Source organism: Penicillium hordei (assembly GCF_028827395.1).
Source record: "Penicillium hordei strain IBT 12815 chromosome Unknown utg000002l_segment0_segment0, whole genome shotgun sequence".
Classification (NCBI taxonomy): domain Eukaryota; kingdom Fungi; phylum Ascomycota; class Eurotiomycetes; order Eurotiales; family Aspergillaceae; genus Penicillium; species Penicillium hordei.
In genome coordinates this window covers 237,501-262,526 of record NW_026623143.1, presented here as the reverse complement: position 1 = coordinate 262,526, position 25,026 = coordinate 237,501, and the positions used below count along the sequence as shown (strand labels likewise).

General features: G+C 46.2%; 9 protein-coding genes across 9 annotated transcripts; 3 read left to right on the top strand and 6 right to left on the bottom strand.

Moving 5' to 3' along the window:
- Positions 1 to 1,561: 1,561 nt before the first annotated feature.
- On the top strand, positions 1,562 to 3,516 carry N7537_003417 (cytochrome P450; the record flags this gene model as incomplete). The annotated part of the gene is made up of 7 exons (XM_056894475.1): positions 1,562 to 1,760; positions 1,814 to 1,946; positions 2,014 to 2,205; positions 2,254 to 2,429; positions 2,511 to 2,728; positions 2,780 to 3,048; positions 3,114 to 3,516. The coding sequence occupies 7 exons, from the start codon at positions 1,562 to 1,564 to the stop codon at positions 3,514 to 3,516; spliced, it is 1,590 nt and encodes a 529-aa protein (XP_056754223.1).
- Positions 3,517 to 4,319: 803 nt separating this feature from the next.
- Positions 4,320 to 5,666, bottom strand: N7537_003416 (uncharacterized protein; the record flags this gene model as incomplete). The annotated part of the gene is made up of 1 exon (XM_056894474.1): positions 4,320 to 5,666. The coding sequence occupies one exon, from the start codon at positions 5,664 to 5,666 to the stop codon at positions 4,320 to 4,322; it is 1,347 nt and encodes a 448-aa protein (XP_056754222.1).
- A 1,030-nt stretch (positions 5,667 to 6,696) lies between these two features.
- Positions 6,697 to 9,376, top strand: N7537_003415 (heavy metal translocating P-type ATPase; the record flags this gene model as incomplete). Its single annotated transcript, XM_056894473.1, has 6 exons — positions 6,697 to 7,401; positions 7,597 to 8,098; positions 8,155 to 8,651; positions 8,724 to 8,792; positions 8,846 to 8,983; positions 9,065 to 9,376. 6 exons carry the CDS (start codon positions 6,697 to 6,699, stop codon positions 9,374 to 9,376), a joined length of 2,223 nt encoding a protein of 740 aa, XP_056754221.1.
- A 2,426-nt stretch (positions 9,377 to 11,802) lies between these two features.
- Positions 11,803 to 13,326, bottom strand: N7537_003414 (putative sugar transporter; the record flags this gene model as incomplete). Its single annotated transcript, XM_056894472.1, has 1 exon — positions 11,803 to 13,326. One exon carries the CDS (start codon positions 13,324 to 13,326, stop codon positions 11,803 to 11,805), a length of 1,524 nt encoding a protein of 507 aa, XP_056754220.1.
- A 1,597-nt stretch (positions 13,327 to 14,923) lies between these two features.
- N7537_003413 (hydrolase carbon-nitrogen family) lies at positions 14,924 to 15,459 on the top strand (the record flags this gene model as incomplete). Its single annotated transcript, XM_056894471.1, has 2 exons — positions 14,924 to 15,302; positions 15,362 to 15,459. 2 exons carry the CDS (start codon positions 14,924 to 14,926, stop codon positions 15,457 to 15,459), a joined length of 477 nt encoding a protein of 158 aa, XP_056754219.1.
- A 980-nt stretch (positions 15,460 to 16,439) lies between these two features.
- N7537_003412 (uncharacterized protein) lies at positions 16,440 to 16,769 on the bottom strand (the record flags this gene model as incomplete). Its single annotated transcript, XM_056894470.1, has 2 exons — positions 16,440 to 16,529; positions 16,593 to 16,769. The coding sequence occupies 2 exons, from the start codon at positions 16,767 to 16,769 to the stop codon at positions 16,440 to 16,442; spliced, it is 267 nt and encodes an 88-aa protein (XP_056754218.1).
- A 2,132-nt stretch (positions 16,770 to 18,901) lies between these two features.
- N7537_003411 (uncharacterized protein) lies at positions 18,902 to 19,344 on the bottom strand (the record flags this gene model as incomplete). The annotated part of the gene is made up of 2 exons (XM_056894469.1): positions 18,902 to 19,057; positions 19,120 to 19,344. The coding sequence occupies 2 exons, from the start codon at positions 19,342 to 19,344 to the stop codon at positions 18,902 to 18,904; spliced, it is 381 nt and encodes a 126-aa protein (XP_056754217.1).
- A 677-nt stretch (positions 19,345 to 20,021) lies between these two features.
- Positions 20,022 to 21,665, bottom strand: N7537_003410 (uncharacterized protein; the record flags this gene model as incomplete). Its single annotated transcript, XM_056894468.1, has 1 exon — positions 20,022 to 21,665. One exon carries the CDS (start codon positions 21,663 to 21,665, stop codon positions 20,022 to 20,024), a length of 1,644 nt encoding a protein of 547 aa, XP_056754216.1.
- Positions 21,666 to 24,365: 2,700 nt separating this feature from the next.
- N7537_003409 (uncharacterized protein) lies at positions 24,366 to 24,613 on the bottom strand (the record flags this gene model as incomplete). The annotated part of the gene is made up of 2 exons (XM_056894467.1): positions 24,366 to 24,544; positions 24,601 to 24,613. 2 exons carry the CDS (start codon positions 24,611 to 24,613, stop codon positions 24,366 to 24,368), a joined length of 192 nt encoding a protein of 63 aa, XP_056754215.1.
- Between the last annotated feature and the right edge of the window lie 413 nt (positions 24,614 to 25,026).

Here is a 25,026-nt window from a genome sequence, read left to right as displayed (position 1 = left end):
CTACTCATAGTAGATATAAGAACCTAATATTCCTATACAAACTGCTTTCCTATTTATAGATCCTTTAGTCTTATTACCTATAACTAATTCTCCTCGTACTAGGCGGCCCTATCCTATTCCGTGTTTCCGGTAGAATAGTAACAAACCCTATAATAGGTAGCCACGCGGTATATATAGTTTAATATCTTAGACTGTAGAGGAAATAGTTTAGTAAGACTAAGGTTAGAGCAAAAGAGAGATTATAACAAATTCCTAGAATATCCACGCTATGTCATAGATCTGTTGCATAGCATACGAATGGTCCCTATTAGTATTTAATAGACCAAGGGAGAATTCGGATATAGAAGTTGACGAACGTATGTTTGCCCACCAAGCTCCTCCGATGTCACTATTCCAATCGTAAATGACATAGTCTTCCAAAGCTGGCCGCGACCGCTGCACGTTCCTGGGAAACTTCGTCCCTTGTGTCCGCCAACTCGGCTGAATCAGGGTTGGTAGTCAAAAGTGTCTAGTAAACCACTATATTGCTACGATAGTTAATAGTACCCGAATACCTGGTGGTCCTTCCGAAATGTGGAACCACCGTTCAAGGGCATACGTAATTGCGAGCGTTTCTCTGTCGTACGTGTTGTAATTCTTCTCTGCAATGGGTCTGTGCGTGTGAGCATAGGCTTTCCATTCTGAGACAACCATACACGATTTCGAAAAAGGATGTGTCGGTGTGGAGCGTGCAACGCTGAGTGGAGTAGTGTTCGTATACAAGTTAAAGATTCGTTCGAGTTGGCATGCCATAGCTAATCCAGAGAACCCGCCACCAATTATTATGACCGATGAGGGAGGCTTTGGCAGGAGAGGCATACTAGTACGAAGATATACCGTAATAAATGCTGCTTGAATATAGAAACAGGAGTAGTGAAGTAAAGTAGTGCTGTATAGTACGAGATATATAAGCTATTAGGTATTCACTAGATAATATTTATATATATTGATGATTGCCTTATATATTCGTTTGGTCATTTCCTTAGTAGTTAGCTAAGGTACGCAACTTCGTGTAAGAGCCAGCAATTTGAGTGATCTAAAATACGCATATACCGGCGTATTAAATAGGCCAGAAGATTAGATGATAAAAGGGGTGTGGTAGAGATAGATTTAATAGGGCACTGTTAAGTATCTTAGAAGTCAAATAGAATAGTGGTGTAACAATAAGACAGGTATAAAGAAGATTGTCAAGATCGTCAGTATAATATGCACTGACATCTTATTTTCGATATAGATCTTCAAACAAGCAGCCTACTTCTATTGACAGAACTTGTTTTTCTCGTATATACCCATATGTAATGATGTCAGAGAACACAAATATACACAATGGTTTGCTGATCGGTGTATCCCATCCAAAAAGCCCCAGCCTTTTCCCCCTCTTTTTAGACATAAAGTAGATAAGGAATGATATATATATAGCCGACTTGGAAGTACATAGACTCGACCCACCAAGCCACTGTTTACAATAAAAGCAAGCTAGAACACCAAGTCAGACTCTGAAGTCAACATACCTCTGATATCAATGTTTATCGTATACTTCACTCTCGCTTTGATTTTAGGGCTGCTAGGGGTGCACAACCTCAGGTCATATTTCATACCATTCAGATATCGTTCTCTTCCACCTGGTCCTCTTAGGAGACCTATCATTGGCAACCTTTTTGATTTTCCTAAGCGGGGAAGTAAAGAATGGGAACACTGGTTAAAGCACAAAGATCTTTATGGTGAGTTTCTGCAGGCATGCCCCCCGCTCTAGTTTCTAACGTATAGGTGCCAGGTCCCATCAGTTCACTTGTCACAATGGGACAGACCGTTATCCTTCTGAACAAATCAGAGGTAGCATATGATTTACTGGAGAAACGATCCGCTATTTATTCCTCGCGGCCACCGTCTGTTTTCGGCGCTGAGTTGTAAGGCTCATATATACTAAAAGCCCTATGAAATTTTATATGATATCTGACGTTTGATGAACAATAGAGCGGGCTGGAACCGCTTTTTTACCATGCAGGGCGATCCAAATTTGGTTCGTACACACCGAAAATTTATCTCGAGCTTGATAGGATCGAAAAATGCCATCTCAATCTTGCATCCTAAGCTTGAACTTGGGGCCAGACACTTTCTATTGCAGACACTTCAGCATCCCGGCTCTCTGATTGACAATATTCGACGGTAAGATCAATATCCCTGACCTAACATATAGGAGATAGGAAAACCTAGAGAAGTAACTGATCCCAAAGCTAGTATTATCGGAGCGGAGATACTAGATATAACCTATGGCTATAAGGTTGAGCCATCAGGGCTAGACCCTCTTATAGAGCTCGCCGATCTTTCTGCACAACAATTCTCCAATGCAGTACAGGTTGGAAACTGGATAGTTGATATTATCCCTATTTGTGAGGATCCCGTTCATTTCAGCCTAAGTTCCTCCACTCACCTGATATGATTAGTAAAACACCTTCCTAGTTGGTTTCCAGGGGCCGGATTCCAACGCACAGCACAGGAATGGGGTCGGGTCTTGACCACCTTGGCGGAGAGGCCATACGCATTTGTCCTTCACCAACGAAGCAAGCAAAAGGAGGCGGCCTCATATGTCTCTAGACATTTGGATTTACTGAATAGTCCAGCCACACCGGATGAGGAAAATACCATTAAATGGACAGCAGCCGTTATATATTCGGGTGGTGCAGATACCGTGAGAGAGCCAACCTTCACACTTGTGTTGAACACCTATTGATATGAACAGACCGTATCTTCACTCTCGACCTTTTTTCTCACCATGGCCCAGTTTCCAGATATCCAGCGTCATGCTCAAGCAGAACTCGATCTAGTAGTAGGGTCAAGGCTCCCCACCTTGAGCGATCGCCCAAATCTTCCGTATGTTGATGCTCTTATCAAGGAAGTCATGCGTTGGCATCCTATTGGACCCTTAGGTATCCCTCATATGACAACACAGGAAGATGAATACAATGGGTATCGGATTCCAAAGGGGGCAGTTTTGATTCCAAATATCTGGTGAGCAAGTGTGGTAGGCTCGTCCGTTATTTTTTGACTAACCTTCGAGCGTCGTCACAATTTAGGTCATTCACACACGATCCTGAAATATACAATGAGCCGATGACATTCAATCCCAGTCGATTCTTGCAACAAGAGGACGGCGTTGCTCCCGAGTGCGATCCTCAAAAGTTCGTATTTGGATACGGGCGTCGAATCTGTCCTGGTCGTTTTCTTGCCGATACAAGCCTGTTCCTCATTATCTCAAAGTCACTCGCCGTCTTTGATATTACGAAACGCGTTGGAGAAGATGGCAAGGATATAGACCTCCTAGCTGAGTACCTGCCTGGTATCATCAGTCACCCGTCCCCATTTTATATCCAAGTTCGACCGCGCAGTGAACATGCGCGAATGCTAATCAGATCTGTTGAGGTGGAAGATCCGTGGTTGAAAGGGGATTCGGAGGTTTTTAATGATATTCAGTCCTGAAGATGATGGGGCTGGAATAGGAGATCTGTGAAAGGAGGTGTAAATTCTTCTCGGGCCAATTAAAAGGTTTTATTCAAAGTTGATAATTGGCACGCAACGAAAAACTGGCCGTTAGAGACTGCGGCATCATTTAAGTTGTGTGTAGATATTCCGAATTTAAAAATAGAAGTAATCAAATGAACTTAAAAGACATTCTATCCTATAGGGGTGGGCGCAGTCTAGTAGACTAAGAATTAGGACTTTGTGACAAAAAGCTGGTGTATGGTATAAATGACCAATGTTGATACATTCTGTATTTAGCTAGTAATTACTACTACCCAATGAAAACCATGCGATCCTAACAGAATCTCAATTCCTAGTACCCAATGTCACATGATGTTTCTAGTATAATACCTGGTTTCTACCATGTATTCGGACTTGGTATTCGACGAAGGATTCCGGCGCCCCCGCTATATAGGAACCATTTTCTGGATGTCATCTAATCATTAGGACTGATTAAAACAACAGTACGTCCACGTACAGGCACGCTAAAGGAAACATGCCCACGCTCGTCGGCAACTAGGCTTTGCTCCGATTTATTCACCCAGTATTGCAGTCGTGATTGGAGTCCTTCCACCCCCAACTCGAAAGTACCACTATTTCCAGAAGGGTAAAGAACGAGGTTTAGACTTCGTGCGTCAATCGACCTGGCAGCAGCTACAAGGACACCTGGATAAGGCACGGAGGCTAATATAGGGCCTGTTGACTTGGTTGGACCCTGGACAGCGGGGTGAAAAGAGATTAGCATCATGCAAAAGCTAGGTTTAAGGCTTTTTCGGTAGACCTACCTCCTGAACCAGCTTTTTCCAATCTTCATGACGGAGAATACCCGACTTAGTATACATAGTGTTCATCGTATCCGATGTAAGTTCGGGATTTAAACGAGTGGCACCGGTGCTTGTCGTGATAAACCCGACACGCCTCTTCAGGTTTTCTCGGCAAGCCTGGCGGAGAGGCTCGTCTCCAAATTCACCAGCTACTGCCGCAAGCTGTGCAAACAAATGGATATTGCCTACCTTATAATTTCCAATGTCAATATTGTCTGCGCCCACCAAATCGATAAGCTTGACATCTCCGGTAGTCTCATCGAAACGGATCATCTCCTCACGGAATATGGCCCACATACGGCGAGCGATATAATCTAAGTGACCACGAAGCAAGAAAGCCGTCATAAGGTCATTCAGGACACCAGCGGCACCAGGGATTGTAAACCCGGTCAATTGGTTGCAGATTGTTAAAGCCCGGCCACTGAGCCCAGTAAACTCGGTGTCTAATTGCGCTTCGAATTTTGGGGCAATTTTAGTGCTGTAGGAAGTTCCGAAAATATGATCGTAGAAGATTTGGCCCACCATACCGTAAAGGTTGCATGTGGTATAGATCCAGCCGGGCTCACAGGGGAAAAGACATAGCGGGGCTGCTGCCCATTGGTCGACAATGGCTTTGGACAACGAGTGAACGCTGTATCTGTAGACAATTTCATTCGTGATTCGGAACTTGATACCATCGGGCCGGGTATATTGTTGATCGCCGTTTAAGGCAGTATATAGAGTCACAGCCTTTAAGAACCAGCCAGAAACCATGATGTCGTCCTTTTTGACGGGATCCCAGTCGAGCGTGAACTTCCCCCAAAGGCATTCCCATTTCCAAAACCCGATGGATCGGGGATGGAGGGATTTTTCAAGGGTGTTTTGAAACGACTGCGTCAGGTATCCACGAAGGTTTGGAACGTATATGGCTTGGTACATGGCCAGAAGGTACAGTCGCTCGTACAGTTTATACCGGATCGAAGCTGTTTGAAACTGATCAAAAATACCAATGTTAGAGAAGTCATCGACACTCTTCAAGCCTTCTTCAAGGATAAACTGGACACTGCGCAGTTCCTCCAAAGTCAACTCCCGTGTGTGAGCAGGAGGCGCAGGGACGGCTGTGGCATCCACTTTCTTCAACTGTGCAGCCATGTACTTGTTTCTCCGCTCGCGGCTCTCCCTATCAGCCTTTCTCTCCTTTGTTGATCGTCTATTCCAATACAAGAAGAACGAAAGGAGAACGGCTATGTCGACGGATCCAGCAGCTTCAAAAATATGATCTGTGGCCGTGAAATAGGCGCCCATCGTAGATAGAATCCATAAAAGTAAAGGGAACAGGGTTCCCCCCGCACCAAACCACTATGTAGAACTCCTTAGTCTCATTGTAACAACAGGCACGATCGGAAAGGGGGAAAGGGCCTACCATGAGAAGAGTGACGGGAAGCAGAGCCCATGTCGCCGCCAATAAGCCGAGGTTGAGTAAGGTAATGCTGGCTGTATAGCCGGCACCGGGAAAGATGAATCCTAACGCAGCTGCTCGTACGGCAGGGGAGAGTGGATAGCGGCCCTGGTAGAAGAGCACTACTCCGATGGTGGCCGCTATCGTCCAGAGCAGGAGGGTTCGGTTCTGTCGCTGTTTACGGATTCGGGATAAACCAACCCGTGCAGGGATCAACTCGGGGATGTCTTAGGATGTGTCAGTGTGAAAATGATAATCAAGAGAGGAAAATTGTTACCCTTATCAACCATGGCTAGACCCTAGTCGAAAATAGTATGATCAGCTCACTATCGAGGAGGTCGCAATTATATAGGGGATTGGTAAAGCGACCCCCTGCCTAAGAGAAGAAGTATCCCTGTACTAATCCCCATTAGACCCATTCTATTCACCTAAGTACTATTCACACCCACTTCATAGTTGAGGATTCGAGTGCCGGGACACCAGGGCCCCGGGGGTGACCTTGGGAACTTTCCAAGGTTACATATCTATCGTTGTACATCCACATATGCATACTATTGACCAATAGCTACATTGACCCCGCAAATCCCGACTGAGTATCTGCGGAGTGGCTTCCCCCACATTCGAAATAGCCAAATCAGCTTTTTTTCATGTACCTAGACCTGGAGGTACAATGTGCTTGGTTGCAGCTGAAAAGGAAAAGAAAATGTTCTGATGATATGCCAGACACGTATGACCATAGCCCTTGTGTTCGAGGTTCAGAGATCGTTAGGAAAAGATGACATGATTTCACATGACTCCACATATACGCGTATTATTTATTTCGTCGTTTGAAAAAGATCTTCCCGGTAGGCTTATACTACGCTGGTGTCCTCGACCATGGCATGCTGCATTATAGGAGCGTTCTTTCTGAGTAAGCTTGTCCCCATCTGGTCATTCTTCAATCCTACGGGCTCCGACCTGGGTCTATTAACTCACGGGCTCGACGATGAAAGAATGAACCTCGCAGAACCCAATTGCGGTGTTACATGGCTAGAAGTGCAGGGCATGACATGCGCATCTTGTGCCATAGCCATCGAGGAGCGTTTGAAGCAGATTCAAGGCGTTTCAAGAGTTGCCACGTCTATGTCTTTCCATACCGTGGCTGTGTACCATGAAGATAAAGTCACATCCGGAGATATAATTCACACTATCGACGACCTGGGCTATCAAAGTCGACATCGGAGACACGCAATCTCAGAGAAGATCAAAGCAGCGGAAGGCACCGAGGAGCTCGAGGTTACGTGGGACAAATTGAAAATGGTTCTAGTGACCGTGGCTTCATTGGAATTGCTTTATATATTTGCCAGCTCTTCGGTGATGTGTAACACAGAGAGACAATGGGCTATTCAGGCTGTGATGATCATTATTTCGACGCGAGACCAGTTTCACTCTGCATCGCAAGTACATGCAAGAACGGGTAATGCTATACGGTCAAAGCGTGTTTCCACAGATGTCCACCTGAGTGTTGTGTTTATTCTTGGACATATAACATCCGCACTGAATCTGATCGTGGATGGTCCGGGCGCAACTTCGTATTTTCGAGTATGTGCTCGTCTGCACGCCATTATTCTACTTAGCAGGTTCGTCGAGTTGCTCATGAGACGGCATTCAGTATCGGGCTATGTGTCACTTCTTCGGCTACAGTCGCACAGTATGCTTGCAAGATTAGAAGGCAGGGAGGTAGCCAAAACCTTTCTTCACTCCAATATACAATTTGGTTTCTAACATCTTTCCCAGGAACCCTTTCCAGCTTTGTTTCTGCAACCCGGTGATGAGATCATAATTGAAGCATACAGTCTTGTTCCCTGTGATTGCTATGTTAGTAGCGGAGAATCCGAGGTCGATCAATCCACGGTGACAGGTGAATCATTGCCAATTGCCAAAGTGACCGGAAATCTTCTCATGTCTGGAACTCGAAATATCTCCGGCCGTCTCACTGCTGTCATTGAGAAGCAGCATTCTGATTCGACTCTCAGTATGATAATTCAGAGTATGGTAGAGGGAACAACACACCGAAGCCAGATCCAGGACCGCATTCAATATGCAACAGGGGGTTTTGTTACCCTGATACTCTTTCTGGCTGCCATAACTTCGCTATTTACATGGATACGCAGTGAACGAATACCTAATACCTTGCAGCGCATTAATATGACTGCACACCGAGCCATGACAGTCCTCGCGGCAGCATGTCCATGTGCACTCAATTTAGCAGTCCCGGCTGCAATATTTTCATGTCTAGGTAAGAAAAACCAAATATACAGTCAATGGTCTTGGCTCACAACTAACTATGAGCAGATGTTGCTAGCTGCAATGGAATTCTCATTCGAGGTGGTGTACGAAGCATTGAAGAGCTCGCTCGCATCACCCATATTGTGTTTGATAAGACCGGAACCCTCACCAAGGGGATCCTCCAAGTGACCAGCTGTAAATGGCTGTCCGATGCCGCTTTGGACGAAGAAAAGATCTACCTTCTTCTCAGTATCGCGGAGGGCCGAGAAGCCTCAATTCACCCAGTTGCAAACGCACTATTTAACTGGGCGCTGAAAAATTTGCCGTCAAGTCTCAGAAATTCCCATCGTTCGGGATCAGTTACAGCCTATCAACGTGTTCCCGGTCAGGGGCTATTCTGTGAAGTGGACATGGTAGCTTATGGAATCCAGCAGATTTGGGTGGGAAATGCGAAGTATTTCAAAAGCCAGAGCATTCAGATCTCGCATGAAGATCCTTCGGCGGTTGGTATCTCTGTCTGGATTGCCGTGAATGGGAGTTACGTTGGAAAGGTCATATTAAGTGTATGAACCACCACTGTAAAGAAGTTTGTTGCAAAGATTTGAGTTCACTAACCCTGCTCTCTTTTCTACTAGGATACAATACGGTCCGAGGCCCCCCAAATAATCAATCATTTGGCAAAGAGTGGGTTACATATCGCAATGGTAATCCAGAATTTCTTGCTTGTTTGGAAGATAGCATGCTAATCCTGCGATAGGCCACCGGGGACGCAGAAAAGGAAGCCCATCGGGTAGCCAAAAACCTGAGGATTTCTACCATTGCGTCGGATGCACTTCCTCAAGACAAGTTACAAATTGTCCGTGATCTTCAGGCTACCGGGTGCAAGGTCGCTATGGTACGTGTCATTCGATTCTGCCCTTTTCCCCTTCCCACCATCGCTGTTAGCCTCTGCATCTCTAACCAAAGGGCGTGTTAGATTGGCGATGGCAGCAATGATGGATCCGCCCTAGTGGCAGCCGATGTTGGAATCTGCTTTACTCAGTCTCTTTTTTCCCTGCAGGGGGTCGCCGACATATTGATTGCACATTCAGATCTTTCTAGGCTTCCGATGGTTATTGACATGGCCAAAATGACCCTGTGGCAGGTGAGGCTGAGCATTTCATGGGCTGTCGTTTACAACTTGTTTGCGCTCTTGCTTGCTGTCGGCGTGTTAGAATTTCTCGGGCTTAGAGACGATTTGTACGTCCACCTTTATCCCCCCTTGCCCTCTCATCCCCTCGTCTACTAACCGAGGGATATCATCACGTAGGTGCACAAGTGGGACGATAATGGCAATGTCATCGGTCTTAGTATCTTGCTTTAGTTTGCATTTACATGTGAAGCTTCGACGTTGTGTCAATAAGTACATTTGAATAGTCGGGTCCGGTTCATTCTTATTAGATAATGGCGCCTCGATAAATCTTAGATATTAATATTCATATTTTCCATTGGGGCTATGTCATAATTGTCTCTAGTATGTTTCTGTCTCATCCTTAAACTAAAACCGGAGAACGGATATACCACGGTCATTATGACTGAATAGTAGAGTGGATTTCCTATTTATTGACTATTGAAGGTAAAACCAGAGCTTCACGGCCGAGTTAGATCGCTTGTATGGTTCTTCGAACGGAGTATATACTATGTCTAGTGACCCTTTAGTGTCGGAAACTTTGCCATCTAGTTCATCTAGTTCATCTACTATGTCTTTTCTCCGATCGAGGAGCGAATACCGACATAACACGGGTATATATACTTCGGCCGAGTATACGGCGTCGTTGAGTGATATCTCATATAGCTTGCCACCACCTCGTTGTAGCGACCGACTCGGTACTATTTCGTATATCTAAGAATACCTTAATCTAAGTATTAGTAAAGTTAGTACTAATAAACGGCTATATCGAATCTCACCTCGTATAGTCCGAGTAGCTATACGGCTAATAATATATTATCGCTTTTATATCGCTAAGGATCCTAGATAGCGAATCGGGTAGCTATAAGCGTAGATTTGGATACTTTAGCTCCATCCGCGGTTACCTTCGAAGTCCGGGTAATACTAGTTATATAAACGCGTACGACGGTATTATAGGCCTAATATAGAGCAGACCTTTTCTTTACTTTAGAAAGCATATCGGGAATAGTATTAAAAAGGCTTCTAGACATTTCAAATACGAGCTCAAACTTATTTATAACGAAGGGTATAAAGTGGGTATTCCACGATTCAGCTAGGGGGTATATTAGGGGGAAAGTTGGTCTAGAAATTAGTGGACCTCTATCAGTTCGTTCTGGCAGATTTGTATCTAGGATTGCTTCTTCGTCCAAAGGGTAACCCCCAAACAAAGGAGATGAGCCATGAGCCTCCAGGACTAACAAGATCTAACTATACAGCGTGATTATATCACCCGCAGGTCATTCATGTGAGCTACTCACATTAACGAATCGCAGTCGACAAGAATCATTATCGTGGCTTGATTTGAAAACTTCTACTGTAAACCAGGTAGGAAAAGGTACTATCAGGGATATGTGCCTAAGAGAGAGAAACAGTAAAAATATGGAAAGAGCGGTAACCCAACCAAATAGGAATGGGAAAGGTCTGGCACAAAAATTGACTGTGTGTCTCGCCGCGTTAGCTGTCAGCGTCAAGGAGCCAGCGTTGCATAGGTCCGGGGTTATGTGGTAACCCCTTCGACTCCGTTCCTTCGTTTCAGGGAAATCATGCATCCATTCATCTTGTACAACAGTTCGTCCTCCAGGAGGATTTATCCAGTTACCTCGCTATTATTGAAAGTACCCTGTGCCATACCTCTCTACCTTTCACTTGTCGCTGCCCGTGCGCGGAACCTGACTTACGAATAGCGTAAACAAGAAGAACACTTTGACTCAAATCTGCTCATTAAGAGGTAGGTATTAATACAAGCGAACCAGTGTTTGAGATGTAACACAGAAGAGATGAAAATATTGTCGAGCGAGCTTTCAATCATATTCAGAGATGTGCGTGAACTATATAATTTGTTGGAGCCCAGGACTAAACTATCCATAACACGGAATATGTGATGAGCTGTGGCGAAGTACGAGATATTTCTGTTCATCGCATAGTGCCCCTGAAAAGGATGTGTGATGATCAAGACTATGGCAGATTCGCAGGCATCGCTGTCTTTATTTATATCAACGCCACGCTCTAAAACCGGTTACATAGTCATGATATAATGCGTGCAACATCCACTACTTTCTGGAAGCCACCGTGATGTAGCTTAATATCTTGTGTATTGATCTGACGTATGGCTGTCCCCATGTTCCCCGCAGAGTGCATAATTGCACATTGTTATTGGCTTATATTTTCCGATCACTTGTGGAGAGTGGCCGAGAGACAGTTTCTAGAAGCCTGTTATATTAAACGACAGTGGCGAATGGTGGATGATTGGTGCGTGTTGGTTGTTATGATGTTGTTTGTAATTCGGAGAGGCCAGGGGTATGATGTCATTGGCTGTACGATGCCTCGATTGGGTGGACCTGGCCAGGATATTTATATTAATTGTAGGGTGATCTCATGTCCGACAAAATTATTGTCTGCAGGGTTGAATTGGTATTTGCGATTTAGAAGCATAAGGTCATCACTCATCCTGTGAAGCATATCAATTGTCCACCCCGAGGTATTATGGTCGTAACGCATCGGCATATTTACAAACTCGCCTTTCCGCGAGACTCATATGGCATGAACAATACAAGAATGCCCGCTGCGATAAATAGGGCCCCGCTAACATAAACAGGAATAGCGGTCGTCAGATCAGCAAACATGGCAATGATGGGAGCCATGATGCCAAAGATCCGATTCGCAGACGCAGTTAATGCGTTTCCCGTACCGCGGTCCTTGGTGAGGAAGATTTCGGGAGTATATGCATATAACACAGCATACATAAGACTACTCATGAAATTAAAAGCGCAGTTCCAACCCAACAGAGCATTTGATGTGGTAGCTGTTGTCGACGCAAGAAGGAAGGCTCCGGTTATAGCTGTTGAACTGCTGAGGGCGCCCTTCCGGCCAAAGCCTGGTAGTTCAACCAGCACTCCACCAAGCAGACAGCCTGGGATGCCCATGACGGCAATAATCAACGAGTTTCGATACGTGATGTATGTCGACCCATCACCGAATTCAGCGCCTCGGGATTGCTGAATGTATGGAAGGAATGCGTTGTATAGTGGGAAGCCGAGACCAATGAATGCCCAGACGAGGACGATCAGGGTTGTGGCCCATGCTCGCTTGGGAGTATCAAAAAGCGCGCGGATATGATCGAAGCGCACGGTCTCTAGACGTTGGCGGACGATGTTTGCCGCAGTGAAATGCCGTATCTCGCCCTGATCCAAGGCATCGAGCTCAGTTCTCGTCAAATCAGATGTTTTTCCATTCCTTCTGGCGACTTCGTGGACAACGTCCACAGCCTGCTCATTTCTCCCCTTCCCCATGAGGTATTTGGGGGACTCGAAAATCGTGAAAAACACAAACCGACCGACAAACATGATCATCGCGATGCCACCCATCGTGATCATAAACCATCGCCACCCCATGTTGTCGGATTTCGTACATCCTTCTGCTGAATCACAAGTTCTATACCCAAGCAGCGGCCAACCGATCAAATTGGCGACCACCTGCGCCAAAGCCCAGTCAATCGACAAGATAGTCAACAGGTACTGATGTGATCCAGGTAGGAACTCGAGAAAGATGGCCGAGTCAACGGGCAGATTTCCTCCGACGCCGACAGACCACAAAGCGGCAAATGTACATATAGCCGCGAAATTGGGCGACCCCGCAGCGATCAGGCCAAACACTGCCGTGATTCCGATCGTCAAGTTGAACGCCCATCTGCGACCGAAAATATCACATCCAAATCCCCAAAACACAGCACCGACGAGCAACCCGATGTTTTGCGCGAGCGTCAACAGCGGCGCTTTTGACGGATGGAACTCGTTTGACACTGCGGGAAGAATCAGAGATGTAGCAATCGGCCACAGGTTGTCGCTCGCCCAGCCGAATCCGATCACGACGAAGAGCTGCCATTGGTATCGGCCCATGCCGATCGCCTGAATCGCGCGATTGAGAACCTCGGCTTTGGCTTTGTAATTCACGTCAGGATCCTCATCTCGAGGGGCAATTGGGCGCTCGGTCGCCGTTGGCTCGAGGCCAGGCGATTTGATCGCTTCTGACATGTCGTGTTGAGAACAGAAAAGAGGTAGGAACGCGGCACGGGGGATCAGCCCGGCTTATAGGGATGACTGCCAGAATTCCCGCTTTGACCCCATTAGATTGGAACTCCATGTGTCTAATCATATCCCACGCAGCAACCTGTAGATTAGCATAATTCAGGGTTTTCTTTCTTTTCCCTCCACTTCGATTGGATAGTTTGATGGCGTGATCAATGGGTAGTTTGGTGTCAGATTCGGGGTTTTTCAAGCATTTCCCCAATTCAGAAAGGGGCGCTCCTACCCTGCAGGCATTCCTAACTCATTGCAGGGATGTTTTCCGTATCACGTGTGAGTAGCTAATCTTCTCGTATCGTGCTTTGCAAGAGATCCGCCACTTCTTGCCAAAGAGAATCATCGGGATACATAGAAAATTCCATCCGACTGCCAGACATCCAATTACCGTAAAGTGCCGTGAAATCTCATGCTGCTAATCCACGGATCAAGCGCAAAGATGATGGTTGCAACCATGTAATGGGTGATGCTCACAGCGATCAGAGCAGCTCCGAGAATGTCCACGAATCAGTAGCCGCATTCATATTTTCCTAGCCAACTGCTTCGAGTAAAGGTACTTACTTTGTTATATGAGTCACTGAAGTAGGTCAGAGCGATTGGAATAAGTGCAGCCATGCTGAACCTATATAGTCCGGATCCGAGACAAAGCAAGATCCACGGCAAGTCTTGTACACATACGGTCAATATCAATCTCGATTTCGGTTTATACAGAGTTTATCAGTGTATATGCCTCTGAATACACTGTATCTATAAATAAACAGACCCGCAGAGCCCGCAATTTCGGGGAGAAGGGAAATGTAAAGCCGCATTTTGGGCTGGTAGAAACCTTCATTTCGTCGAGCGGAGAATTTGATCACCAATCGCTCACAGGGCCCCCCTATACGCACCCAAAAACAAATGCAATAAACGGCGGCAAGTTTAATACACCGATGCTTGTCGTTTCAGTTATAGGGGGGTAAGGCGAGATATTCAGATTGTGTCGTTGCCTCTACCGTGAACTACACCAAAGCAGAGCCATACTGTACCATCACATAGCTAACGTCTGGTATAGTGATAAAGTCTTGAATTAGTAGATATACGTGTTGTATAAACTAACTGGGGGGTCTAGCGGATATTGGGATCAGCACCAAGCGTTGGCGTTAGGTTTTGAGAGAAATAGAATGGTCTATCTAGGAATCCGTCCGGTGTAGCCAAGTTGGTGGCTCCGTGTTCGATGTCACCCGGCTACAGGGGTCTGCTTTATCTGTCATCTTGAAAAAGTCGCCCATGTTGACAGTCCTGTGCCTTGGGCTGATTTCCGGGCCCTCATCTCCCACCTAGCAATGGTGTGAATCGAGAACTTTGTTTCCCCGAAGACGAAGATAAAGAGAAGCAATTTCACGTCTGAAAAAATAACTGACCACCAAGATTTAGGGCCAACCTTGATCATCAGCTATATATCCAACGGCGACGGTAGCAAGAAAGACTTAAAGACAACTGTATCAGTATATATTCCAGCCTCAAGTTGTGGATGTAATTTACATAAATACTACTGGAGCGGAAACTCAACATGGTCTACTTCATCGACAACACCGATGCCATGAAAGGCCGATACCAAAAGAAGAACGTGTGGCACCCAGAGTGGACACATGTCAAGGGCTCACAGCATGTCCCGCATGTTGCCTTCGACACGCCACTAGGAAAGGTCGGGGTGTTGATTTGCTGGGACGTTGCGTTCCCGGAAGGATTCCGCAACCTGATAAGCCAAAGGGTGAAACTCATTGCGGTGCTAGACTTTTGGAAGCTCACCAACTGTGCGCCGCAGGGAATTGCGCACAACCGGTATGCAGAGAAGCTCTGGTCCTTCTCGCGGCGGCGCTTCTCAGCCGGGCATGCGACAATACCTGCGCTGTGGTCTTTTGCAATGCAGGCGGTCCAGCTGAAGAGGGGTTATCGCAGGTTATGGTCCCTTTTCTGGGTTGTATCGGGATGACTGACACTTGTGAAGAGGGAATGAAGATCATTGATTTGGATATGGCAATCTTGAACAATGCCGCATCCTTGTATAGGGCCCATCAAGGCATGGCTCGACCTGATTGGCACTAATCATATGGAAATAATTCAACCCATTCTGCTCTGAATGAAGATTTTGTGGGTGTTCTCGGGAATTTAATGAGAGCTGGGTTGCCTAGCAGCGAATCAAGGCCAGGCGGCTATATAATGTTGTAATGTGATAAATGGGTGTGATCCGGGTTTTGAATTCACGAATACCCCCTTGAGAAACGAACCGGTACATTAAAGAGTGGCAATGGTGGTGAGGGAACACAATGATTTGTGGAGTTTTTATATTACTATATCGATAGTTTCGAGGGAGAAGTGTGGTGACAGCTGTGCAAAGTAGGTCTCGTTCCTATGATGCACCATGCAATGTGAAGCTGACTGCATAAACGCCAGCAGACCGGATCGGCAGCGCTGATCTTAAATTCGGGGGCTGACTCCATTTTGAGGTAGCCCGAAACCCCAAACAGGATTAGCGTTGAAAAAAAACCCGCAATTCCAGTCCATATTGATATAAAGCTCGTATAGGTCAGGAGCCCCCAAGTATTTCAAATTCATGTCGAAATATTTCCGTTGTCCTTCATCTAATATAATCATTTAAAGGAATATATATCTTAGAGTCTCTTATTATCCACTTTAATCAAAGGACCGATATCTGAAGTTTCTACTCACCCTGATTTGCTGTGAGAAATTATTGAGGATTCAAGGATCGAGTAGTGGGTCTGCGCAAACTTCCCAAAGCTTACTACAGCTCAACACAAAGGCCAACGTTCTGGGGTTCAAAATTAAGAGGTCCAATATAAGATAAGGTCAACATTTGAATTAATTCTGTGAACCATCATCTACTGATTAAGGAGCGACAAGTGACATCTTCGTTCGAAGTTCGAACTTAGTATTCGGCTGAGTTCTGAAGCACGGTTAGCAAATTGGTAGATGTTGGATCATTCCAAGTTGCCCCAGTAGTTCCAGCGGGAGATTGGTCAAAATACCACTCCAGCCCCATCCTCAGCACACCCTCTGCTCTCCCTCTAGCACTTGGCTCCGCCCTCGGTGCCACCGTGGCACGAGTTGCTGCCACAGTCTTGAACCTCAGTCCACTTTCCATTCTTGCACTCGACCTTTTTACAGAAATATACATTAGCAAACATGATCTAATATTCCAAGTAATATATGTAACATACAATACCAGTTCTGTCGCAGCCACAGAAGTGTCTGTCTCCATTGGATGCCGCGCAAGGGCTGTTTGTGCGTCTCTGGGCGGGATCATAGCCGGCTCCGCAGGCGTCTCGCTTGTCTAGGGCTGAAGCACTGACGGCAGTAGCGGCCATGAGAGTGAAGAGGATAGCAGTGACCTTCATTGTGAAAGAGGTGTGGTATATTGAACGAGATTGTTTGTTTGAGATTGTTGATTGGTTAGGAAAGCTTGATGTCTAAGATCACATCTTTCTGGCAGGATATGTCGACATATTTATACTTCTTCAGACCAAATGCCAAGTCGTTTTGGCTGTCTCCTTAACACGGGCAATACATCTCAGATTGTTGGAGTTGGGGGCCATATTTGCCAAAGCTATTCCGCGAAGCCAGCAATTGGTTGCATTGCAGCAATTTGATCGGGCAATAATTTCAGGCCCCCGAGCTGCAAAAAAACAGCTCATAGAAATGTATATGCCTTTACTCGAATAGTAAAATCTCCGCGTAGATCAATCTTGGCAGGTTTGAAATACGAATGAATATATGTGTCGATCATTCCTATATGATGTAGTCCATGCATATAAGCCTGCACTATTCATGGGGCCAAATAGGAAGTGGAAACTCCGTTGTCTATACGAAAAACGATTATGGATTGAGCACCTAATATTCAGATAGTATACAATTGAAAACATGTAAAACGTAGGCACTGAGTTGCCGGTGTACCTTAAGAAACAATGATGAAATTCTTGAATGTTCAAGTATAACATTGAGCTTACCACCAGAAACTCAATTGCATATCCCACTAACTATATCGAGTATCATAGGACGTCCAATGCTGTCCAATGAAGTCCCTAGGAAACTAGGAGCTACCCCAATGTCAAAGTTGAAATGGTAATACAATGTTGTCAGCCAAGATAGTCTCACACCTGGCGCTGACGAATCGAGTGGGTTGCCAAGGTTGTCCTATGTATGAACTCGTGTGCTATCCAGATATGCAGGACTAGCAAACGAATATAATGGACAATCTGATTCATAATTGCTAACTAATTATGCATCTACATTTCATAAATTGTTTGTTGTGGCGGTTAGGTACCAGCCTTGGATTTGATGTGTCACACCCATAACTTACTATGTACTCGTATGTAGATAGTAGCCTGAGACATATCCAACACATATAGCTCAGTTCTTCCTCCAATTACCCACAATAATGATTGCCGATCTCAGCCATTAGGTCCATACATTTGTCACATGGCACCCATTAGCCCACCTGGGTAACCTGTAAGGAGGACCTAAAACATATATCGTTTGGCTTTTTGGCGGGACGGGGCGGAGCACGGGAGATCGACACGCCTCATTACCCCCGTCTTTGTCAGGCCCCGTTGGACGACCCAACAAAAATCCCCGACCTAATGGAATTGTACGTTTTGTTAGGATTCAGATACAATTGGTACAAGTGGTAAATTCTCAGTTTTCAACATTCTGGTCTGGTAAATACATAACTGAATTTAACATGGAAAACTACATGTATCTAGTACTATTTCAACATCTAAAGTTGACGTTGTGATGGTGTGAATGTGTGCATGGTTGGCCTACATCTACATGGGCTATAGTCTCTTGGCAAGGACTAGGTCTACCCCGCACAACATGGCTCAGCCCCAAAGGTCAGTGGTGGAAGTGAAAGCTCGAATACGTATGCAGTATGTACTCCGTAGGAATGCATCCCTTGAACTTCTCTATAGAATATTTTATTCCGAAAACCGAACGCCCCAATCAAAGATGCAGAGGGCCGTCCACAAGTGAATGGCCTCAGCCTGCATTTCAACACCAATAGTGCTGGTACAAGCAAAACGATAGCCCCAGCCATACTTAGTCCCCCTGGGCACACCCAGCCACCCTTGGAATGTTCAGCTGAGTTCTACTGACTTCAACCCTAGTATGAGACGTGACAAGGCAAAGTAAGTGACGCGAGACAAACATTATCTTCACTAAGCGTCAGTCTCAAAAATAGGGCAACCATATGACCCGCTAACAAAGTCGGTGGACTAAATCCCTCTACAGTGGTCTCACAAGATTCACTACAACGTCAATTCAAAGTTCGAAGTGTTTGAATTGTCCCGGCTATATACGAAAGCAAAACCTGGCATCCAAAGCTAGACCAAGTCAGTTGCACACTTCAACAGCAAGAGGTCCTCATATCACAGAAGAAATCCCGCTGCTGAAGTTAACAGCCATTTCCAAAACCACTTGTTCGGACTCCAATGCTCCTCCCAATCATGTCCAAGATAACATCTTAGATCTCTTAGATCATGAGACGCTCAACCTGGTTCTTGATGGCGCGGATCTGAGCGGTCAGGTCACTGGCCTCGTTGGTGGTGATAGAGGCAGCGATGACGGGGCGAGAGACACCGGTGGCACGGCCAAGAGCCATCTTGCTGGGAACGTAGACGTAGGGAACCTAATTCAGAGGGGGTAATTAGTCTTGATTCTAGACGTAAAGCTTTGGGGTATTTCACTCACGTTCTTGTCCTCGGCCAAAAGAGGCAAGTGAAGGACAATAGCGAGGGGGCTGGTATCGGCGGCCATGATGACAAGCTCAGAAGTTCCGCGGTTGAGGGACTTGGTGCACTCGTTGGCGCCCTTCTTCAGCTGACGGTAGTGAGCGGCCTGCTGGACAAGGTCGAGGAGGCTCTGGGCGAGGGCCTCATCGGCGATGGGCCACGCTGCGCTAGTATCTTCGGCCATTGTTGTATTGTAGTTGGGAATTCAAACACCAGATCTTGAAGAAATGGCTCACTCGGGGGATCACGGCCGTGTAATTAAAACGGAAAATATGTGAGATATAGATTGAGGATGAGTTGAAGGTGATGGTGAGAAATTTCTTGGGAGTGGATCGTTTGGGCACACCGCCTGCTGAATTTGCACCTTTTTCTGCAGTTGGTGGGTACCCACTGCTCTTGTCCTATTGGTCACCCCGGATATCCCGCCGACGATTGGTGCCTGTTTTGTCAGGCCGAAGGTCAAAATCTTTTTGGTGCAACATAAGTCCTACAATGCCGACAAATATACCACGGTGCTTGCTCAGTGATCTGTTGACCATTCGCCTAGTACCCCATGAATCAGTGTTGGAGCATGTATATACCGGGCTTTGGTCTGTTGGTAGTTAGCTACTAACTAATAATAGAACTACTAACATCGTGTGATATATTTAAGGGTATCACTGTCCTCTTGCACAGATCACACTAATCCAGAAATGCTACAGCAGTCTAGGTCTTCTTCAAAACGTTGTCCATAACTCATAATCAAGGCTTTCATTTCACCCCAAAAATTATTGGAGGCCGCAGATAATTCTCTTATGTACATTTGGAATTCTATAATTCCATGCGTCTTAATATGCAAATTTCACGAAATCATCAAAACATTCAGTCAGTGCCGTTCACAGTGGCAGAGGCAAGTCTGGAGCGAGCACGCAGTGCAGGACCAAACTTGAACAGAATGAACGGAATGAACGTCAAGACAGTCGCCACCAATGCCAACAACAATCCAGCGTACTGACTACCCATGTTGTGGAAGAACTGGGAAGCAAACAGCGGCGACACAGCACCGAGTGTGTTACGCATGAAACCCTGGCCGGCAATGGCAGAGGAAGAGTGTTCTCCGTAGCAATCGGCCGTGTAACTGTAGCAGGACTCGAAGATGAAGAAGATACCAATGGTGATGAGGGCCAGTCCGATGATGGGGCCCATCCAGTGGAGACCCTTGTACTGGCTGAAGCTGTAGATGAATAATCCGATGGGCAGCCAGACGGCTCCGCATAAGGCACCATACAAGCGAGCTTCGGGTGCGACCTGAATGTTCGGGTCGGAGGAGAGGGACTTGTATTTGCGAATTTGGAAGAAGTTGAGACCGAATCCGATGGTGGTTCCGAGGCAGAGGGAGATGTAAGGAAGACCTGAGATTCCCTCGTTCCAGCCGCGCTTCTCTTGGAAGGTGATGGGGATGACGGAAAGGAAGAGGAAGGTCAGGAACCAGGCAAAACTGATCCAGAGACCGAAGGCGAAGACGACAGGCTCGGTGAAAAGCATCTTGACGGCCTTGACAGAGGAGTTGTGCAACATGTGCTTAATTCCAGGGGCTTCGATATCGTTGTTGGTAACGAAACGCTCATCACCGGTAGCGTTGCGAATTGCCTTCGCACGCTTGGCGAGACAAACACTGCCACGAGTTTCAGGGAGACAAGTGATAATGACGATACCAAGGGGAATGTTGGCTAAACCTTGAATACCCTCGAGCCAGCGCCAGCCGAGAGCTTGGTCGATGAAGCCGGCATAGATGGGTGCACCGACTGTACCGAGGATGGCGATGAAGGAGAAACAAGCCATAGGGATGGCACGGTGGTCAGGTGTGTACATATCTCCGAATGTACCACCAACAAGAATGGTGCCGACACAACCAAACAGACCGAGCAGAGCACGGCAGACTAGGATAGTGGCAATGTTCTTGCCCAGAGCGAGGCCAATGAACATAAGACAGAAGCAGATGTAGGCACCGATATAGATGACTCGTCGACCGGCCAACTCACAGAAAGGAGCGAGGAACAGTGGAGCAATTGCACAGGTAAAGTTGAAGGTGAATAGACCAAGCTTGCCAATTAACTCTGTTGTACCGAGATCCTTTGCCATGCCTCCAATTCCGGAACTGTATGCTGTCGTGGCGAGACCGATGAAAAGTGTCATTAGGCAAAGCTGAGTGCTGATGAAGGCCTTCCGGCCTGAACCCCAGTTGAAGGGGTTCTCCTTGTCTCCATCAACGAAGTCAAGTACGATGAATTCTTGGCCATTGTGCTGCACAGGCTTGGTGGCTGTAAGGGGAAGATCAACGTCGACCTCTTGCAATAAGCTGCTGTCGTAGTGGTGGGTTTGCTCTTCTGAAAGAGCGTTCCGGTATTTTCCTCCGACAATTAAACCCTTTGTCATGTGTGTGTCGTGGGCTGGGGTAGTGTCAGGTGAGGGAACATTCTCGTTATGGGAAGCCGATACTGGCTGAGGATTCTTGGTGGCCTTCATATCGTGTATAGTGTGGAGGGTGAAGGGAGGAAATGTCGGTTCAGGGAAGAATGAATAAAACGGGGGTTGGTCCCTTTCTATAAAATTATTTAAGGGTTCACGCTCAAAATTTGCCTGTTGTACGTCATGCTCCGGACTCCAGAATTTGCTGAGAACCGGGGCTGCGGGATTATACGGAGGAATGGGGAAGGGTAATTCCAGGCAATGATCGATTATGGTGGGAGCACCGAGCCGAGGAAGAGTCTGCTGATCAATGAATGTGTTGGACCACTAAGTAAGTGGGTACGACGAAGACCATGTGGAACCCCTTGTGCCTGACCCTTTTTATGCCTGTGTTTGTTAGATGTAACTACCATCTAGATCAAGGGAAAATGCCATAACAATATTTTCTCCAGTTCTCACTCGTTATAACATTTTCTCGTATGTGCATTCTCGTGCTTCAACCTCCAAGGCACGTTTTGCCCACGTATAGGTTTCTACACACCCGTGTCGGAACCAAGGGATTCATGTTTCGGACAAGTGCCGGGGGTTTTAAATTTTCAATATATCGCCGACGATGGCCCGAATAACCTCCCGAGCCGACTTGGTATGATTGGCCAACGGCCCCACATCTGAATAATCAGGTCGGCATGCCGTTTTTCACTCTGCCGATGTACCCGAGTGAATGGGGAAAGCGTGGGAGTCCAGGAACTCCCAATTCTCGAGTAATAACCCGGTTCCTAAGTGCTATTAGGTACATTTACATCACAATTCACCTTGTGAGTGAAGTTGTAACCATGCACTTGCGATTTATTAAGCTTCGGAGTGACCCACTCGGGACCTCTGTTCCTCTTCCCAAGAATTCTTCCCGGTGAGACCGATTGCAGCAGAATTCCCGAGATTTGCCACTAAGTTGATCCCGAGAATATTATTGGCTGGGTGATCCTCGGGCTGCCGTGTCCATTTCTACGATCATTTCCAATAATATCCTGTGCCTGGACCGGCGTTTCCTGACCTTCCCCAACGGGTTCATATTCCACCCCAACTCTCCTCAAACCCTCCGAGTCCGCTAATCTCTTTTCTCCTTAGATTCTGATGTCTGTGCCATGGGGAGATGAAAACGCAATTGCAATAAAATCCATATTGTCTCCACTGGCTTAGTTGTCAGCCGGCCGATCCGGACATATTGTCGGTGCTCGGCGGTTGGTCGGTCTTTTTCTCACGTTATGATATGTGTCTCGTGTCTCGCATAACGCGAGTAATCTTTATGCAGTGTTTCTCATCATAATCCAAATCCAATGTACTCCGTAATCTTTGCATGAATCATACGGCCAAACCGTCTTTCTCTACAGAGTGTACCCATGATATTGCAGAGGCATTCAACTTTGAGTCGCACCCTTTCCACCATATCCGTATTGAGGGGCGTCGCGAGAGGGTTTATTTTCCCATCTTTGCCCCTCACTCTAGTTTTCGGACCAGCAAATCCCATAGAGCAAGTAGTGTGGAAGGCCTTCTCGATGATTACACTTAATGTAATCTCGAGTTTATCGGCAGCGAATTAATCGCTGGGATTCGAGATGTGCTATAATCGAGATCTCCGTCGAGATCACACGGCTAGTTTCGCACAGTATGACCATAATCCCATTTTCGGCGTGTTTGGAGTGCACAATAGATTACAACGAATTAGTGGCGAGCTACTGGAACTGGATTAGGAGCACTTCGAATTCTACGCAGTGGCGTGCAGATGGGGTGACAGGGATCGGATCGAGCGAATAGATGGACGGATTTATATCGGTCATTTTCTGCGTCGATTGAGGGACAAGATCAAGAGATTCGCCACAGAACCGGTATGTTTGATGTCAAATGACTTGCGAAGCGTTACACCATGTGATATGATGCCGGTCACTTAATTCGAGCGCTCGGTGGGATGAGAGGAGGGTTCATTGACCTCATCGATCATTCCACGACTGTTTTGGAGGAAGAAAACAGTCGATTGAGGAGTCAGTCGATGGTTCAGCTGTTGTAGTGCGTACGTTGTCTGCGTCGACTTCACAGACACAATGAGGTTGGTAATGTGACTGTGCGGATAATGCTTTATTAAGGTAACATATCAACATCTGTAGAATTAGAGACCTTAACCTTGCCTTCTTGGACACAGAACAACTCTCAATAGAGGATGTTGAGGGACCTTTCAGAACCACACGTGTTACACCGAATCTATATATGGGAGTAGGCTCCGCCTTGTCACTATAGTCTGAAAGAAGACAGGCTCCATCTGCATTGATGGTTCCAAAAATTTCACCTGGAACGTCGAATTAACCCCAAGGTTCTCAGCGACTAAATACTAAATTGAACACACGCAGGGGTGCTCTCCGCGTGCGGTGACCTTTTTGGAAAAAAGTCCTCTGGCTGCTAGGGATATCTCCAAAGTAGGGTTATTATATCCTATGGGGAGTAGTTCTATGGTAATTGAACTAACGGGCCAATCAGATTTAATCCTGATTTGGTGGACAACGGCGATTCGACAGCGAATTGTCTGTTTATCCGATCTATGCTTGCATCTGCTAAGACTACATAAGTCCGATATATTTCATTACTGAAGATTATTTCGGTCTGTTCCATTGATTTACCTGTTCAACGTTCTTAAATATAGTTCAGAATGCCGCAAAATTAGGGCTCCGAATATGCCAGCTCCAAGCTTACTGGCCACAGTTTGAAGTTTCACAACTGGCCAGGAGCTGGTGAGCAGACCACGGAGCATTTCGGTCTCTCCCATGCTGTGAAAATTCTCGCTGTGTTCGAGATGACAGTTCCATCCCCGCAGACCGGGTGGAGGAAGCGGATATCGTCTTTGAACATGTTGAGCTTGCCCTGAAGGCTGCTGGCGTTGGAGATGATGCCTGGAAATATGCTTTTAAGGTTTGACGTACGGAATGTGAAGCTGTGTGGGAAATACACAATTGATCCATTTCTGAATAGATCAATACCTACGAGGTTGCAGCAGAGGAGCTTCAGGACGGGATTAGGAAAGCAGCTCGAAAGTACTTAAAGCAGATACGCCCGGTGTGGACTGGTGTGAATGTGGCCTCTCTCGTGATGCCAGGCCTCTATTTAGAGATTGAAGTTGAGGCTTATCTTCCGAACTGACACTGCTTACGAGTTGTAGTCAATGCAATTGACGCAATTCTTCCATATGACGTGTGTTTTTTCAGGCTTTCTTCGTATATGAGTTAATCAGTGTTGTAGAATTAGAGTATGTGTGTAACTGTGTGTAACTAGGGGTTTACCTTATGAAATATAGACAAAATATTCCTATATATTTTAGTGCAGAGGAGTATATTCAACCAATCAGCATGTTAGCTCAGGGGAAGAGCGCCGGGCT